General features: G+C 36.4%; 2 protein-coding genes across 2 annotated transcripts; both read left to right on the plus strand.

The window, feature by feature from the left end:
- Nucleotides 1-1,822: 1,822 nt before the first annotated feature.
- Nucleotides 1,823-10,516, plus strand: LOC135752278 (uncharacterized). The gene is made up of 7 exons (XM_073814579.1): nt 1,823-2,073; nt 2,169-2,502; nt 3,747-4,710; nt 6,473-6,476; nt 6,813-6,965; nt 7,059-7,383; nt 7,787-10,516. The coding sequence occupies exons 1-7, from the start codon at nt 1,921-1,923 to the stop codon at nt 9,199-9,201; spliced, it is 3,348 nt and encodes a 1,115-aa protein (XP_073670680.1). The 5' UTR covers nt 1,823-1,920; the 3' UTR covers nt 9,202-10,516.
- Nucleotides 10,517-12,558: 2,042 nt separating this feature from the next.
- Nucleotides 12,559-17,901, plus strand: LOC135760513 (uncharacterized). Its single transcript, XM_065274521.2, has 3 exons — nt 12,559-12,808; nt 12,904-13,204; nt 13,860-17,901. Exons 1-3 carry the CDS (start codon nt 12,656-12,658, stop codon nt 15,104-15,106), a joined length of 1,701 nt encoding a protein of 566 aa, XP_065130593.1. The 5' UTR covers nt 12,559-12,655; the 3' UTR covers nt 15,107-17,901.
- Nucleotides 17,902-18,002: the final 101 nt, after the last annotated feature.

Genomic DNA, 18,002 nt, shown 5'->3' on the forward strand with positions numbered 1-18,002 from the left:
AAAATGACTTTACCCACAGATGTGAGTACATTTCTTACGCTCTCGTAACTTCTGCATCCTTGAGCTTGGACTACAATATTGCAGCGAGAAATATAAAATGGCGGATTGCTCGTAGTGTTGGGCTGGAAGTCGATGTCCTTATTTAGCAGTTCCGCTGCAAATACTGTGACGTAATTGTTCAAAAAACGTAATAGATAATAGAAAAATCAGAACCGGTTGGAAAATATGACCAAAACAGAATATAAAGATATCAACAAAGCACCTGAAGAGACTAATTTCAACTTTGATGTACTTATAAACACTACAAATATACAACAAAATGCATTTAAGAGCCAAGAAAGTGGATTTAGCATGATATGTCTCCTTTAATGAGAAATTGAACAGGTGTTCCTAATAATCCTTTAGGCGAGTGTATACTGGTTGTGATCCTGAAGCGCTAGGTTTCAACAAGTCATTTACATCCATGCATGGTTTAAGGAAGCAGTCATCACAAAAAATGACGAGAGCAGAAATATAGTTTCTGATTACAGTGCGGAATTTCACTGCAACTGTTTATTGCACTTACTTAACCACTATTTTTGATTTCATCTACATACTGTAATACTTAACAAATTTATTTTACCCTTACATATAAAAAAAACATGCTTCTTGTAGACATCAATAACTCCACAATACTGTTAGCAAACAAGCTTGGGATAGTTAACCCTCAAATGGTCCTCATTTTCTGTTTACACTACTGGCCCTTTGAAAGCATAATTGTAAGAAAAATAAAACATTTCAATAATTTTATATTATAAAGTATTTGATTGACATTATATACACGTGTAGTATGTTAAACCACAAAACTTATTAAAGGAATAGTCTACTCATTTTCAATATTAAAATATGTTATTACCTTAACTAAGAAGAGTTGATACATCCCTCTATCATCTGTGTGCGTGCACGTAAGCGCTGGAGCGCGCTGCGACACTTCGATAGCATTTAGCTTAGCCCCATTCATTCAATGGTATTTTGGCGGCTTTGAACATTTCGTTTGGCCTGTGACGGGCAAATGCTTCCGAAAATCAAAAATCCTTTAATAGCTTTTGTGAGGCTTGGTCCAAGGATCATTTACGTCCAGTTTTGTGAAGTTCGGACAAATTTTGTGACCTGTGAATCTTTTTTGGTTTTCTGTTCAATCCAATATGGCAAAAGAATGACATGGATCCGTGACGTCAAGTCTTCAAGCAACTTAGACTGGCACTGCCCGAACGTTTATTTTGCAGTTTATATCCGCTGTAGCCTAAACTGCTTCTTATGTTGTCCACAGATTTTACTGTGATTTCTCTTGCTTTTATTAATGTAGAGCTGCTTTGAAACAATAAAACAAAATTGAATTAATTTGCCTTTTCTTGTTTGTGTTTTTTTTATAGCCCATCTTCGTGATTTCTGTGTTTTATTACTGAAAATAACATTGCTACTCATCATAGTTCAGTTTTTAACTTCTTTGCATTTTCTATTATATTACTAACGCTGCGTGTTTTATTTTATAATTCTAACCCATATTTAGGGCTGCACTGCAGTAATAATACGTTTAGTGTTATAATTGAAATGTGTGTATATATATATATATATATATATATATATATATATATATATATATATATATATATATATATATATATATATATATATATATATATATATATATATATATATATATATTTATAATAAACCAGTGTGAGTCTGACGATGTTGAGTGTCTTCTCTCTCCATTACAGCAGGAGGCGCTCTGCAGCTCATTAGTCCGCCGATAAACCCACTAAAGAAAGAAAGAAAAGAGCTCGCGTGTGATGTGTTTGTGTATCCTCAGTGTTTTTCTCTCTTTATAGTGTATTATTGAGTTTAAACAGAGTCTTGTCTCTGTGTATTTTAGTGTTGATGATGGATGAGATGTGCTGTAAATCAGTAGGAACTGATCTGTCCATGCTGGATATTGATGATTTCATCACAGAAATCTCTCAGCTGAAGAAAGAGGTGGCGTTACTGGAGACAAAGCTGAGGTTAAGAGGAGATGAAGGACTGAAGAGAGAGGTTTGTACAGCTTAAACATCCTTTACCTGAATCAGACAACATCAAATCATTTCTAATCTTACTCTGTGTGTGTTTGTTGTGAATCTTCCACACAGGACTCCGAGCTCAGTCTGACTTTACTCTGTTATACTGAGTCAAAGCCCACAGACGCTCAGGACACTACAGTGTGTGACAGTAATCAGGGCTTACAGGATGAGGAATCTACTGATCAAACCTCCACAGAGTCTCTGGATTCTGTCTGGAACGCTGGAGAACAGCAGCAGATCCTGCAGACCAAACTCAAGATGTGTTCAGTCAAACTGGAGGACTGCAAGAACCTCATGATGAAGACGGGAAAAGAAACCCCAGAGGAAGATCACACTGATGACGATGATGATGTGGAGGAGAAGAATTATGACAACGACGATGATGATGATTTTATTCCTTCAGGTATGTTTCATCCTTTATTGTTTTTCAGTTTCTGTCAATATTTTTTCTGACCTAAGGAATTGATTTCAGTTTGATTATTTCTGCTGTATTATTAGTAATTACACTTTTATGTGCATTGTCAGATAGAAAGCAACCATTGAATCAATGTTAAAAGGAACATTTCACAAGACTTTTTTAAGATCATGTAAAATAAGTCTTTATTGTCCCCAGAGTATATATGTGAAGTTTTAGCTCAAAATAGATCTTTCAGTTGATTAAATGTAATGTTACGGGGTCCACCCATAGTCCACGACCTTCAAGTCCAAAAAAGTGCGTCCATCCTTCACAAATTAAATCCAAACGGCTCCAGGATGATAAACAAAGGTCTTCTGAGGGTAATCCGTGCGATGTTGTTATAGAAATATCCATATTTAAAGTTTTATTAACGTAATTAACTACCTTCCGGTAGCGCCGCCATCTTAGACTCCTCTTTAATCAGGAGAGAGTATTAGCGTAGTGTACGCACTTTTCTTAGTGACGTATGACAAATTCGGAGGGCGGGGGCACAGAGCAGCAGAGTAGCATCCATAGATGGCGGCGCTACCAGAAGGTAGTTAATTACGTTAATAAAACTTTATGCATCTGATATATTGTTTGTTTATATATTTAAAGAAGAACATTTTCTGGAAGGCATTCAACTTTTGTGAAAATCATGAAAAATGCTGGCGGGGAAAGAGTTAAAGTCCATTAAAAAGAGAAAAATCCTATAATGTTTTCCTCAAAAAATATAATTTTTTCTCGACTGAACAAGGAAAGAAAATTGACTAATCCTTTAACTAAAGCACATGCTGATCACCATAATGGTGGTTTATTAAAATTTCAACTTTCTTTCAATATTAATGGAGGGTGCAAATGTGATATTGATTCAATGTTATTAACATTGACAAATCAACTATGTTTAACATGGTTTCAGTGATTGTTTGCTCTCTGTGTATTTATTATTTTTCAGTAAAATATTAAATAACAGATAATAATTGATGATGACAGAATTTTTGCGACCATGTCCTTTGAAATGATGGACAATAAGAAATCTAACCCAACCTCTGTATAATATCAGTATTATTATTATTATTGGCATCGGTTATTTAATTTGTCATTTAAATGTTTTCACTGCACCCCTTAAACAGTCACACATATAATCGTCTCGAGTATTCTATGTGTTTGCAGTTTGTGTAAATGTAAGTAAAAGAGATTTTTTTTTTTAGGCGAAAAGAGTGATTCTTATTCTGAGGAAGAAATAACGTCCTCAACATCAAAAGAGAGACGGACAGCACAATCTTTTTCCTGCACCACTTGTGGAAAGACATTGAGCTCACATGGACATTTAAAGAGACATGAGAGAAAACACAATGAAGAGAAACTCTTCACCTGCAGGAGATGTAAGATCAGCTTTACTACCTTACAAGAAAAGGAACTTCATTCAAAAGAGCACAGAGAGGAGAAGAAGAAGTTACACTGTGAGAAAATGTATGAAAAGCCTTTCTACTGCACTGAATGTGACAAATATTTTAGCACCAAAGGAAATCTTGTTGCTCATCAGAGAATTCACACAGGAGAAAAACCATACGAGTGTCCTCACTGTGAGAAGAGATTCAACCACAAACCTCATCTGACGAAACATGTGCGTATACACACCAATGAGAGACCGTATCAGTGCAGTCAATGTGGAAAAACCTTTACAGAAACCGGTTCTTTAAAGTTACATGAAAAAACACACACTGAAGAGAAACCCTATCAGTGTTCATACTGTGATAAACGTTTCCGCCAGAAAGGTCATCTGATATGTCACGAGAGAGTTCACACTGGAGAGAAACCGTACGTCTGCCCTCATTGTGGAAAGAGCTTCAATGATCCATCTCATTTCAGAGTTCATAAGAAAATTCACACTGGAGAGAAACCTTATCACTGTAATATCTGTGGGAAGAATTTTAATCGGCAGAACATTTTTGTGAATCACCAGAGAACTCATACAGGAGAAAGACTTTACAAATGCTCTCAGTGTGAGAAGACGTTTGCTCGACCAGATGTCCTGAGAACCCATGAGAGAGTTCACACTGGAGAGAAACCTTACGTCTGCTCAATCTGTGGAGAGAGATTTGCTTATTTAGGAGGTCTTCATACTCACAAGAAGAAACATACTGAAGAACAAACTACACTGAAATCATCATAGCATCTTTTAACTTTGAAACAATTTAGCTTAAACTCACATTTCTTATGTTCTTGTTGTCTTTTTTTTGCAAAATCAATTTTTTTGTTCTATATGTAAGGAATAATTGATACAGACCATTGAATTATTTTAAAATAATGCACAACTGAGGTAGTAATGCGGCACAATACAAAGCGGAGTCAATTATTCCTCTTATACCATGGTTACCACAGACATTGCTCTGGTGGTTATTTTAAGATATTTAACAGGTCAGGTTTGCGTTTTGCAGAAAAATAATCAACACCTGTAAAACATTTGCAACCAATCAGAATAAAACATTCAACAGCTCCATGGTTGAGGCAGAAATAATTATCAGATTGAATCAGTTTGAGAGTCTCCATTATTGTTTTCTTCATGAATCGAAAGCAAGAAACAGCATCAATCCTGGGACAAGTTGAGCAAAATATGTTGCTGACAAGATTCACATCTACACTCATCATACAAACTTCAACAGTGGTGACAATCAACAAACTTATTCAGATAAACCGATCAACTGCAATGCGTGCTGGGAGTTATGAATGCGTTTTTAATATGGTGATATTACACTGTTGCTGCATGCAGTTTTTTCATTTTTGTGTCACAGTTGTTGAGTTTTTTTATGCTGATTCTTAATGTCTGTGTGTATAACTGTTTGTACTGATTGGTAAAGTCTTCTGATGTATAATTTCTTTTTAACCCTTTAAAAAGTCTGTCACAAATTTGCACTATAGTGCTACACCATGAAGGAGCTTAAAGGGGTCATCGTGTGAAAATCTGACTTTTTCTGATGTTTAAGTGCTATAATTGGGTCCCCATTGCAATACCAATGTAGGTAGTGAGTCTTATTATAATAATATCACCCCTTAATCTGCACTATTCAACCATGGCATTGCAATTAAGTGCAGAAAGAAAGAGAGAGAAATTGACAGCACAATTGAGTTTCAATTTCAACAAACCACCATCATGGCCATCAATATTTGCATTTCATTGGCTCATTTGCATTTTAAGGGACACACCATAAAACATCAAATTTTTTATTGCACGTACAAATGGTATAATAAGTTATCTGTGGTGTATTTAGAGCTAAAATGTCACATATGCACTCTGGGGACACCAATAACTTGATTTACATCTAAAGAAAATCTAATAATATGACCCTTTTAATGTTATGTGTACAAATAAAGCTTATAGTACAACATGTGAATCAATTAAATAAATGTATTTACCCATTCAAGTGTGGCAATAAATTGTTTTTGAGTTAATTTTCATACAGTTCGTTAATTTACATGAAAAGTTTTACTACATCATAATTAAAAAAAAAAAATGTAAAAAGCTATAAATAAACAATGCCTTGTAGGTGAAGCTGCTGCCAGTGAATTACTGTAAATTTACCCTAAAAAGTTTTACAGTGTACCTGCTGGGCTGCAATAGGGAGATGTTTTGATGGCACCAGAAAGAGCTTGACTCTAGAGGTATTGCTTCAATCTTTTTAAGTAGGGTTTCAGATACAAATCCGTAAAGTATACTTCCATATCCAGACTTTACCTAATTAATGTATAATATATTATTTTCAGTAATGCTCCCCATTCTACCCCTGATAGACAACAAAGAATATTAACTCCTGTTTTACATTTCTTTATTAACTTTTTAGCATAAATTGCAAAATTCAGTCTTTGATTTAAATTGGATCACAACTGCGTGGTTTGTATACTGCATCTTCTGGAGATGTTAAACTTCTGCACGCAGTCAGGTCAAAATCTTGTCATAAGCCTCTCTTATAAAAATCAACCATGGTTTTATTGTGGTAAAAGTGTAGTAACAATGTTTTTTGTGTATTGATTACTATCAGCAAAGCTATTTTTAATTTTAAAGGTTGTGTGATGAATGAGAGATGAATGAAGTGTTGAGCGTCTTCTCTCTCCAGTACAGCAGGAGGCGCTCTGCAGCGCTTTAGTCCGCTGATAAACCCACTAAAGAAAGAAAGAAAGAGCTCGCGTGTGATGTGTTTGTTTATTCTCAGTGTTTTTCTCTCTTGAGTGTTTTATTGAGTGTAAACAGAGTCTTGTCTCTGTGTATTTAAGTGTTGATGATGGATGTGATGTGCTGTAAATCAGTAGGAACTGATCTGTCCATGCTGGATATTGATGATTTCATCACAGAAATCTCTCAGCTGAAGAAAGAGGTGGCGTTACTGGAGACAAAGCTTAGGTTAAGAGGAGATGAAGGACTGAAGAGAGAGGTTTGTACAGCTTAAACATCCTTTACCTGTTTGACAACATCAAATCATTTTTAATCTTACTCTGTGTGTGTTTGTTGTGAATCTTCCACACAGGACTCCGAGCTCAGTCTGACTTTACTCTGTTATACTGAGTCAAAGCCCACAGACGCTCAGGACACTACAGTGTGTGACAGTAATCAGGGCTTACAGGATGAGGAATCTACTGATCAAACCTCCACAGAGTCTCTGGATTCTGTCTGGAACGCTGGAGAACAGCAGCAGATCCTGCAGACCAAACCCAAGATGTGTTCAGTCAAACCCATGGACTGCTCGAACCTCATGATGGAGATAAAAACTGAACCCACAGAAATAAAAACTGAATCCACAGCAGATGAATATGAAGACAAACACAATGATGGTCATGATTTTATTCTTTCAGGCATGTGTCTTCAATCATAGTAGGTTTTTTTACAGTATTTAACTGTCATGTGAGTATCTGTTTTATAAAATGGGGTTTTGGAGTCATAAGATAACTAAAGGTCTAAAATCCTTTTGAGGAACGGGTACTTTTTGTGTGTCACCATATAATGCAGTATAGTAATGCTGTATATTTAATCTTATTAATGATTTTGTGTTTATTTATTTTATAAATTTTTAGAAGATTAGGTTAGACATTGTTCATTATTTGTCAGAGAATGGCACATTTGACTGCTTCTTTAATTCAATGTTTTGTTGTTCATTGTTGATGTCAACCATATGTGTCCTCAAGATACAGAATCTTAATTTATCATTTGTGTAAATAAAAGTGAAAAGTGAATTTAATTGTTTCATATTTCTTTCAGATGTGAGGAGTGAATTATGTTTGAATGGAGAAATAACGTCCTCGACTCTTTCCTGCATCACCGGTGGAGAGACATTGAGCTCACAGAGACATTTAGAGAGAAAACACAAAGAACAGACACTCTTCACCGGCAGCAGATCTAAGATCAGCTTTACTACCTTAAAAGAGAAGAAACTTCATTCACAAGTGCACAGAGAGAAGAAGAAGAAGTTTCACTGTCAGCAATGTGGGAAGAATTTTGTCTTCTTATCTCAGCTAAAAGTTCACATGTGGACACATAAGCCTTTCTACTGCACTGAATGTGGCAAATATTTCAGCACCAATCAAAATCTTGTTGCTCATAAGAGAATTCACACAAGAGAAAAACCATACAAGTGTCCTCACTGTGAGATGAGATTTATCTGCAAACATAATCTGAAGGCACATATGCTTTTACACACCAATGAGAGACCGTATCAGTGCAGTCAATGTGGAAAAACCTTTAAGAATTCAGGTTCATTAAAATCCCATCAGAATATTCACTCTGAGAAAAAACTCTTTCAATGTTCACAATGTGATAAATGTTTCTGTTATAAATCTAATCTGATAGTCCATGAGAGAATTCACACTAGAGAAAAACATCATCACTGTAATGTTTGTGGGAAGAGTTTTCATCAACGTGGCAGTTTATTGTCACACCAGAGAATTCATACAGGTGAAAGACCTTACAAATGCTCTCAGTGTAATAAGACGTTTGCTCATTCAGCTTCCTTTAAAGCCCATCAGAGACTTCACCCTGGAGAGAAACCTCATCGCTGCTTGATTTGTGGAGAGAGATTCACTACTCGATCTGAAGTCATAGTTCATGAGAGAGTTCACACTGGAGAGAAACCACATCACTGTAATGTTTGTGGGAAGAGTTTCAGTCGACGTGGCGGTTTAGTGTCACACCAGAGAACTCATACAGGTGAAAGACCTTACAAATGCTCTACGTGTGAGAAGACGTTTGCTCAATTAGGTGGCCTGAGGACTCATCAGAGACTTCATACGGGAGAGAAACCTTACCTCTGCAGTGTTTGTGGGAAGAGTTTTAATGAAAGTGAAAGTTTAGTGAGACATCAGAGAACTCATACAGGTGAAAAACCTTTCAAATGCTCTCAGTGTGAGAAGACGTTTGCTCATTTAACTTCCTTAAAAGCCCATCAGAGACTTCACACTGGAGAGAGACCTTACGTCTGCTCGATTTGTGGAAAGAGCTTCGTTACTTCATCTCAAGTCAGAGTTCATGAGAAAGTTCATACTGGAGAGAAACCTCATCACTGTAATGTCTGTGGGAAGAGTTTCAGTCGACATGACAATTTAGTGCAACACCAGAAAATTCATGCACGTGAAAAATCTTACAAATGTGCTCAGTCAGCTTCCTTAAAGGGGTCATAGTGTGAAAATCTGACTTTCTCCATGTTTAAGTCCTTTAATTAAGTCCCCAGTGGTTTAGTCAACCTAAAATATGTGAAAAAGATCAACCCAGTAACTTTGTTTTTGTAATCTATTCTCTGCAAGCATCTGAAAAATAATGTCATTCAGATTTCCCCGTTTTGTGATGTAGGTAGCGAGTCTTATTACAATAATACCGCCCCTTTATCTGCACTATCCAACTATTGATGAGCTGCTCCCCACCCACTCCCCACAGCAATTTCTGACAAATACTTGCATGCTCAAAGTCTAGTGTGACCGCGGCTTTAGTTTAGTACTATGTTGATACCCGGCATGCATTGCAGCGTGAAACTTTCTTTTGTTGACCATCACGATTGATGAGTTTCAGAAACTGATTCATAATGTCTGTGTTTGACTCAGTAGGTGAAACTAATTTAATGTTTTTTTTATAATTCTGAAAATAGTAGATGTCACACAGCAGGGCTCCAGACTAACTTTTTTCACTAGGAGCACAGTGGCCCCCAACTGAAAATTTTAGGGGCGCAACCAGAAAATTTAGGGGCACACACCGTAAATCAACATGCTAACCAAATATTCACATTTCTACTAATTTCCACTCTATTACTAATAAATACTTTAATGATAGATGCAGAAAGTACAATGTGCTGTTTCAAACTCAGTGTCACATTTTATTATGCACTTTTGGAAAAAAAGGTAAAATTTACTGGTTGCACATGTGCGACTGGATGTAAAATTCAGTGGCACACTCAAATTTTAGGGGCAAAATGCCACCATTTGGGGGCAGTCTGGAGCCATGCACAGATTCTATCTACCATTGTAATATCACCCAATTTTTATTCATTATAAACCCAGCATACACACAAGAACTAGTGATGGCCAGATAAAGCGTTTCAAAGCATTATTGCTTTTAGATACAATTGAGTTGAAAAAGTTTTTTGAATCAAAGCTTCATTCAAACAGAAAATGCACAGCACCATCTGCTAGCAAAAGGAAATGTTAAGCAACAAAGCTGACAACCATTAAATCCAATAATGTTACCGTCCCATTTAGGCGGTCAAAGCTTTGACACCGTGTTCATGGATTCAAACCCATTCATGTAAATTTCACAGATTCTTATGTATTCACCTTGATAATAAAACGTGTGTGTGTGTGTGTGTGAATATTAAGCTGTACTCTGCAACTTATTAACTGTACTTGGTGGGCTGGACATTTCTGTATTTATAAAAGGGTGTGTTGGGTAACTGGATGTACTTGTATAATGTGACAGAGGGCAACTGGAAAGGGCTTGGACAATTTTAAGGAGGGTATTCATTAAATGTTGTAGCTTTTATTGAGGAATATAATTTTATAATAATTATAATATATAATATTTTTTATGTAATAATAATATTTTTTTTACAATTTCTTGGATAGATTTTTATATTCAATTCAACTCAATGAATATAGATTTAATGCAAATACTATATTTAAAAAAGAACAGTGAACATAAGTTTACAAGGGTAATCAATAAAAAGAAATTATGAGCCACAAACCTGTATATTAAACTCTTGTATTTTAGGTACACTTGGGTACATTAAAACAGAACCCATCTCTAATTTTCAAATGCATACAATTATGCTAAATACAGTACAATTTTGATGCTAGATGAAAATTGTATGCTGATAAAAGGCAGAAAAGTCAAGTCGAGAAAACTAATAATCAGATTAATGTTAATCTTACGTTCAATGTTTGCGGAAATACATATGGGAAAAAACGATTTGTGGCCTTTGAGAATCGATTTTGAATCGACCATGTAAAAAAAAACGATTAATTGAAAAATCTTTTTTTTTTGCCCAGCCCTATTCACTACAGGAGTGAACCAGTGTGTGACTAGTGACACAAGCTCTGAAACAGTGGTTCATTGCAAGGAATTTACTAGTTTAAAGCAAGCATCAGAGCACAGATGTGTCAGACGTAACATTACAATAACTATTATTTAGGTAAGCCTACAGCAATACAAGTAATCCCGTTAGAGCTTAGTTTTGTTTTACAATTACCATTATGGTGATCAGTGTTTGCTTTTTATCGGCTCATTTGCATTTAAAGGGACACACCAAAAACCATTTTTGCAATAAAAGTTGCAATTAAAAAAATCTCCCTCGAAAAACTTCAAAAGACCTTCACTCTGGGCACACAGAAGACTTATTTTACACCTTAAAGGGGACATTTCACATGACATTTGTAAGATTTAAAATACGTCTTTGGTGTCCCGAGACGAGAGTGTGTACCAAAGTGAAACGTGGAAACAGAAATATGTGTTTAGGAGCTGAATTAGGTGAATGCTTGTTTAAAGCAACACTAAAGACTTCTTGCTCTTTGCTCCCCCTACAGGTTAGAAGCGTAATTGTTCATTACCACTGTCGTAAATACTACAGCATAGCTGGCTCTGATTGGATTGTAGGTCTGCCGTAAAGCAAGTTTTTGTAGTTTTCACTCGAATTACAGGACCACTACCCGACGGTTGGAAACTTCTTTAGTGCGGTTTTGGCCGATAGAGGGCTGCAAAGCGAATGTGAAAGTGCCATTCACCCTGTTTTGAGTGGATGAACCACTGAAACTTTTTTTGGAAACGTCATTTTAAGGTAAAAAAAACTCTTTGGTGTTGCTTTAAGGAGTTAAGTTTAAAGTGGCGAGAGTTTTTCCATGTTTAAGTGCTATAATTGGGTTCCCAGTGCTTCTATTAACCTAGAAAATGTGAAAAAGACTTATTACTAAGGTAATTTTGGTAAACCATTCTTTGCAAGCACGTGAAAAATTAGGTCATTAAAATTTGGTTCTCCTTATGATGTCATAAGAAGATCTTATTATAATAATACCACCCCTTAATCTGCACTATCCAACCACAGCACTGCCATTTAGTGCAGTGAGAAAGAGAGAGAGAAAAAATTATTCACAGCACAATTATGTTTCAGTTACAACAAACCACCATCATTGTGAGCAGTGTTTGAATTTCATCGGCTGATGTGCAATTTAAAGGACACTCGCACCTACAAAATGTCAATTTTAACATGTTATAATAAATGATCTGTATGGTATTTTGAGCTAAAACTTCACATGTGTACTCTGGGGACACCAAAAATCTATTTTACATCTTACAAGTCTTGTGACATGACCCCTTTAAATTTAGATTTTTTTCGGTCCCCTCAACAGCTGCGTATTAACCACACACCATAAAGAAACTTTCTTGTGTAATGAATGACATATGAATAAAGTGTTGCGTGTCCTCTCTCTCCAGTACAGCAGGAGGCGCTCTACAGCTCTTTAGTCCACAGATAAACCCACTAAAGAAAGAAAGAAAGAGCTCGCGTGTGATGTGTTTGTGTATCCTCAGTGTTTTTCTCTCGTGAGTGTTTTATTGAGTGTAAACAGAGTCTTGTCTCTGTGTATTTTAGTGTTGATGATGGATGTGAGGTGCTGTAAATCAGTAGGAACTGATCTGTCCATGCTGGATATTGATGATTTCATCACAGAAATCTCTCAGCTGAAGAAAGAGGTGGCGTTACTGGAGACAAAGCTGAGGTTAAGAGGAGATGAAGGACTGAAGAGAGAGGTTTGTACAGCTTAAACATCCTTTACCTGAATCAGACAACATCAAATCATTTCTAATCTTACTCTGTGTGTGTTTGTTGTGAATCTTCCACACAGGACTCCGAGCTCAGTCTGACTTTACTCTGTTATACTGAGTCAAAGCCCACAGACGCTCAGGACACTACAGTGTGTGACAGTAATCAGGGCTTACAGGATGAGGAATCTACTGATCAAACCTCCACAGAGTCGGATTCTGTCTGGAACGCTGGAGAACAGCAGCAGATCCTGCAGACCACAACCAAAATTTGTTCAGTCAAAGTCACCGACTGCACAAACCTCATGATGAAGATCAAAACTGAACCCAGAGCAGATGAATATGAAGAGAAACACAATGATGGTCATCATTTTATTCTTTCAGGTATGTCTCAATCATTGCAGTTTTTTGTACAATATTTAACTGTCATGTGAGTGTCTGTTTTAGAAAATGGGGTTCTGAGTCACAAGCTCACTAACCAAAATCCAAAAAAGGAGATTATGACATCTTTTTAAGAAACAGCTTCTTTTTGTGTTTCACCATATAATTTTTTGTGTTTATTTGATACTTTTCAAGAAGATTAGTTTAGACATTGTTCATGATTTGTCAGGGAATGGCACATTTGTCTGCTTCTTTCTTTAATTGTTTTGTTTTTCACTGGTGATGTCCACCCTGCTGTGTCCACGATATATGGCCTATGTAACATGTGAAAAATCTGTTAAAATTATTACTTTATAATATCCTGACTGAGCTTGACCAATAATTTTTCTTAAGGTTTTATAAGCCCCCTTTCAGCTGAAATGAATCGGTAAAATTGAAGTTGTAACTTTTTTTAAAGTTACTAACCTGAAATGGCAGAGAGTAGTAGAAATTGCCCATTCTTTGATCACTAGTTATGTTCATCTTTATTCTAATCAAATATTAACAAAAAACGATACAGTCTTCTGTCTCTGGGTGAATATACAAAATGATACAGAATCTCAATTCATCCTTCTGTGTGAAAATCAAAGTGAATTTATTTGTTTCATGTTTCTTTCAGATGTGAAAAGTGAATTATGTTTGGATGGAGAAATAACGTCCTCGACTCTTTCCTGCATCACCGGTGGAGAGACATTGAGCTCACAGAGACATTTAGAGATACCACACACAGAACAAAAACTCTGCACCAGATCTAAAATCAGCTTTACTACCTTACAAGAGAAGAAACTTCATTATTCAAAAGTGCACAAAGAGAAGAAGAAGTTTGATTGTGAGCAGTGTGGGAAGGATTTTTTCTTATCTCAGCTAAAGGTTCACATGAGGACACACAATGGTGAAAAGTCTTTCTACTGCACTGAATGTGGCAAATATTTCAGCACCAGAGGAATCCTTGATGTTCATCAGAGAATTCACACAGGAGAAAAACCATACGAGTGTCCTCACTGTGAGAAGAGATTCAGCTACAAACCTTATCTGAAGAAACATGTGCGTATACACACCAATGAGAGACCGTATCAGTGCAGTGAATGTGACAAAGCCTTTAGGGATTCAGATTCATTAAAATCACACCAGAATATTCACTCTGGAGAGAAACTCTTTCAATGTTCACACTGTAATAAAAGTTTTGGTCATAAATCGTATCTGGAACGCCATAAGAGAATTCACACTGGAGAGAAACCTTACTTCTGCTCTCACTGTGGAAAGTGCTTCTCTGATCCAAGTACTTTTAAAATCCACCAGAGGGTTCACACTGGAGAGAAACCTCATCACTGTAGTGTTTGTAAGAAGAGTTTTAATCAACGCCACCATTTGGTGGCACACCAGAGAATTCATACAGGTGAAAAACCTTTCAAATGCTTTCAGTGTGAGAAGACGTTTACTCGATTAGATGGCCTGAGGACCCATGAGAGACTTCACACTGGAGAGAAACCTCATCACTGTAGTGTTTGTGAGAAGAGTTTTAATCAACATCACCATTTAGTGAATCATGAGAGAACTCATACAGGTGAAAAACCTTACAAATGCTTTCAGTGTGAGAAGTCATTTGCTCATTTAACTTCCTTAAAAGTCCACCAGAGATTTCACACTGGAGAGAAACCTTACGTCTGCCCGATCTGTGGAAAGAGCTTCACTACTTCATCTCAAGTTACAGTACATAAGAGAGTTCACACTGGAGAGAAACCTTATCACTGTAATGTTTGTGGGAAGAGTTTTAATCAACATTACACTTTAGTGTCACACCAGAGAACTCATACAGGTGAAAAATCTTACAAATGTGCTCAGTCAGCTTTCTTAAAGGGGTCATAGCATGAAAATGTGACTTGTTGTTGTTTGATGTTTTAGTGTTATAATTGGGTCCCTGTGCTTTTTCAACCTAGAAAATGCAAAACAGAACAATGCGGTTATTAAAGAACAACACTGGTATTTAGTCACACTAGACCTTATGTCACTGCATCATTATTACTGCTAAAAGATTTTAAAATATGAAAACTACATTCCTGGAGCTTTCCAATAATATAGTTAGTCAACATTATTTCAGATTTTTAATAGGATATACTGTTATGAATATACAATAATTAATAAGCATTTCTATGGGGGGGGGGGGTTGTCATATAACAAAAAACTCACTATAATATTACTTTTCTAAAGTAACGAGTAATGTAATGTATTACGTTATAAACGTACACATTAATATTTTTGCGATAGAAATATGCAATTTCGGAATGCAGAACTTCTCAGTCATAAAAAATATCTTCAAGGCCTGAAGGAGATCAAACTCCAGCCAAGTAAGAAAAAGTTACACAAAAGTGACTTAAAAGCAGAGGTGTAAAATGTATTCAAAAATGTTACTCAAGTGAAAGTACACGCACGGAGTGTAAAATTTTTTCTCAATTAAAAGTATCTGGCCAGAATCATACTTGAGAAAAGTAAAAAAGTACAACATTTAAATTGTACTTTAGTATTAAAAAGTAAAAGTAACAGGAAGATTCTTGTTTAAGCTTTTAATCTCTAAAAACATGAAGTGAATGAACCCCATACAAGGTTTTTATACTGCTTAACTGTTTGTATTTAATTGTATTTATTTGTCAAACTATAAGACTACTACCTAATTTTAATATGCAACATGCTACTCAAAGTTGTAAAACCTCGAATTTAACTTGAGCAGAAGCTGATTTTCAAAATTGTCAAGCCCTTACATGCAGCTGCGTATTAAACCTTGTTCACACTGTCAGTACAAATCCGATTTTGGTGCATCTCTGATAGGAATCCAATCACATTAAGAACATGTGAACGACCAAAAACCACATGAAAATCGTTTTTATCTAAACTGTTTCAGGCTGTTTGCACTTCAGGTGTACACGTGTTCAAAATGTTTTGAATGCGTCCACTTTCGACTACTTTCAACCACATTCAGAGGTAATCGAAACCCCTTTCAATCGGTCTGCTTTTGTAGTGTAAACGCACATGTGGTTGAATTTGTTCGAACAGCCACATGCGACTGCCTTCTCTCCGCCCATATAATCTGAGGTACTGAACACAATGTTTTACGTCTTTTCTGACTTCTGGCGTGAACACACGGTGAACAGCACTATTTTTAGCCTTTCATTGATAAAACTAAAGCATCTGATCTCCGCAGTTTAAGTTTGCAAGCGTGTGAAAGTTGCATGATCTTATTTCATCAATTGTGCTGAAAATTCAGAGAAAGCTTTAGCATATGCATGTACAAAACACTGTGCTGCATGTTTACTTACAACACAAGCAGCGGATTCTGACATAATATTAGTTTGCGTCCATATAAACTCGTCATTACTCCCGCTTGCGTTTAAATGACACCAGAGACTCGCCCAGTCGCAACAGACCACCCCCTCACAGTATTCAAGACAGAAGCGGACGAAAGTGGACAAAAGAGATCGATTTAAATACCAGGTGTAAACCTGGTGTGTCTCTCTCATCCACTTGTGATCCGATCGACGAAAACACATCTTAATACCAAGTGTTAACAGCCCCTTAGTGGTGGTTTGAAATAGTTTTTTAAATCGCATTTCCAGAAATTAATTTCAATCTGACCGACCTGATCGCATTTGTGTAGCTTTTCGTTTATGTCATGCTGTTGTGTCACGCAAGATGTAAACACGTCAGACATCGAGGCAGATTATCATGCCAGCGCAATGTCATTGCCATAGAAACAGTGCAGATAATCAGGAAAATGGCAGAATGCTACAGGACACACAGATCGGATCTGAACAGTTGTGATACACAATATGAACAGTGAGTCTGTCAAATCGGATATAAACTGAAGGATTGGATTCCTGATATCTGCCTCCTCTTCATCATATCCTTATAAATGATTTTGAATACTTATTAATCAGACACTAATCATTATTTTATCATCCCAGATATTATTTTCAGGAAATTCTTCATTCTTAAGAAATAAGCTTGTTTCTCAATATTAAAATCACAAGTGAAACAATTACTTCTGCCACATAAATATAACTGTGCTTTCTGTGAGAAATCACTTCTTATAATGTTTTTATTACACTTCCCAAACAACCAGTCCTTGGAGAAAGGTTGGACTAAAGATGGTATGACCTATGGCCTTCACACGTCATTTTGTTCCTAAACTCGGCCTTCTAGCTGTCATACTATCACTCAAACTGGATGTGCTCTGAACTGGATGTCCATGTGTGGAAGTTCTACATTTGTCTATAGCGTTGGTTCCCAATTCCAGTCCTCAGGCCCCCATCCCAGAATGTTTTAGATGTATCTTTATATGAAACTCCTGATTTCACTCATCAGGCTCCTTAATTAACACACTAACATCTGATGAACTGAATCAGGTGTTTTATACATGGCGACATCTATAATGTTCTGTGAGGGAGGGGGGGCGAGGACTGGAATTGAGAACCAGTGACTTAAACCAATCAAAATCATGACATTTGACATAATGACGTAGTTTTATAAGCTCTGTTAGAGTACAAATATCTGTGTATTGTAATGTATGAGTAGAGCGTCTTAGGAACTTCTTGCCGAGTGTTTCGGCTGACTTCTGCAAAGTGAACTGCAAAGAATTCTCTTCAGTAAAATTTCTTCTGTTAATTTCATCCCTGACTTCTGGTCTTCATTTATCATTACTGATCAACGAGTCTTAACTGTAATTCCCCTACAGCACCAAAATCAGATTTGGACTGACAGTGACAATGTT

This window comes from Paramisgurnus dabryanus, chromosome 4 (genome assembly GCF_030506205.2).
Source record: "Paramisgurnus dabryanus chromosome 4, PD_genome_1.1, whole genome shotgun sequence".
Taxonomy (NCBI): domain Eukaryota; kingdom Metazoa; phylum Chordata; class Actinopteri; order Cypriniformes; family Cobitidae; genus Paramisgurnus; species Paramisgurnus dabryanus.

Excerpts from the sequence above, each read along its gene's own strand:
- LOC135760513 (XM_065274521.2), top strand. The coding sequence starts at position 12,656 with ATGATGGATGTGAGGTGCTGTAAATCAGTAGGAACTGATCTGTCCATG. Across the intron at positions 12,809-12,903 it reads ATGAAGGACTGAAGAGAGAG|GACTCCGAGCTCAGTCTGAC; the intron begins GTTTGTACAGCT and ends TCTTCCACACAG. Across the intron at positions 13,205-13,859 it reads TCATCATTTTATTCTTTCAG|ATGTGAAAAGTGAATTATGT; the intron begins GTATGTCTCAAT and ends TGTTTCTTTCAG.
- LOC135752278 (XM_073814579.1), top strand. The coding sequence starts at position 1,921 with ATGATGGATGAGATGTGCTGTAAATCAGTAGGAACTGATCTGTCCATG. Across the intron at positions 2,503-3,746 it reads TGATGATTTTATTCCTTCAG|GCGAAAAGAGTGATTCTTAT; the intron begins GTATGTTTCATC and ends TTTTTTTTTTAG. Across the intron at positions 7,384-7,786 it reads TCATGATTTTATTCTTTCAG|ATGTGAGGAGTGAATTATGT; the intron begins GCATGTGTCTTC and ends TATTTCTTTCAG.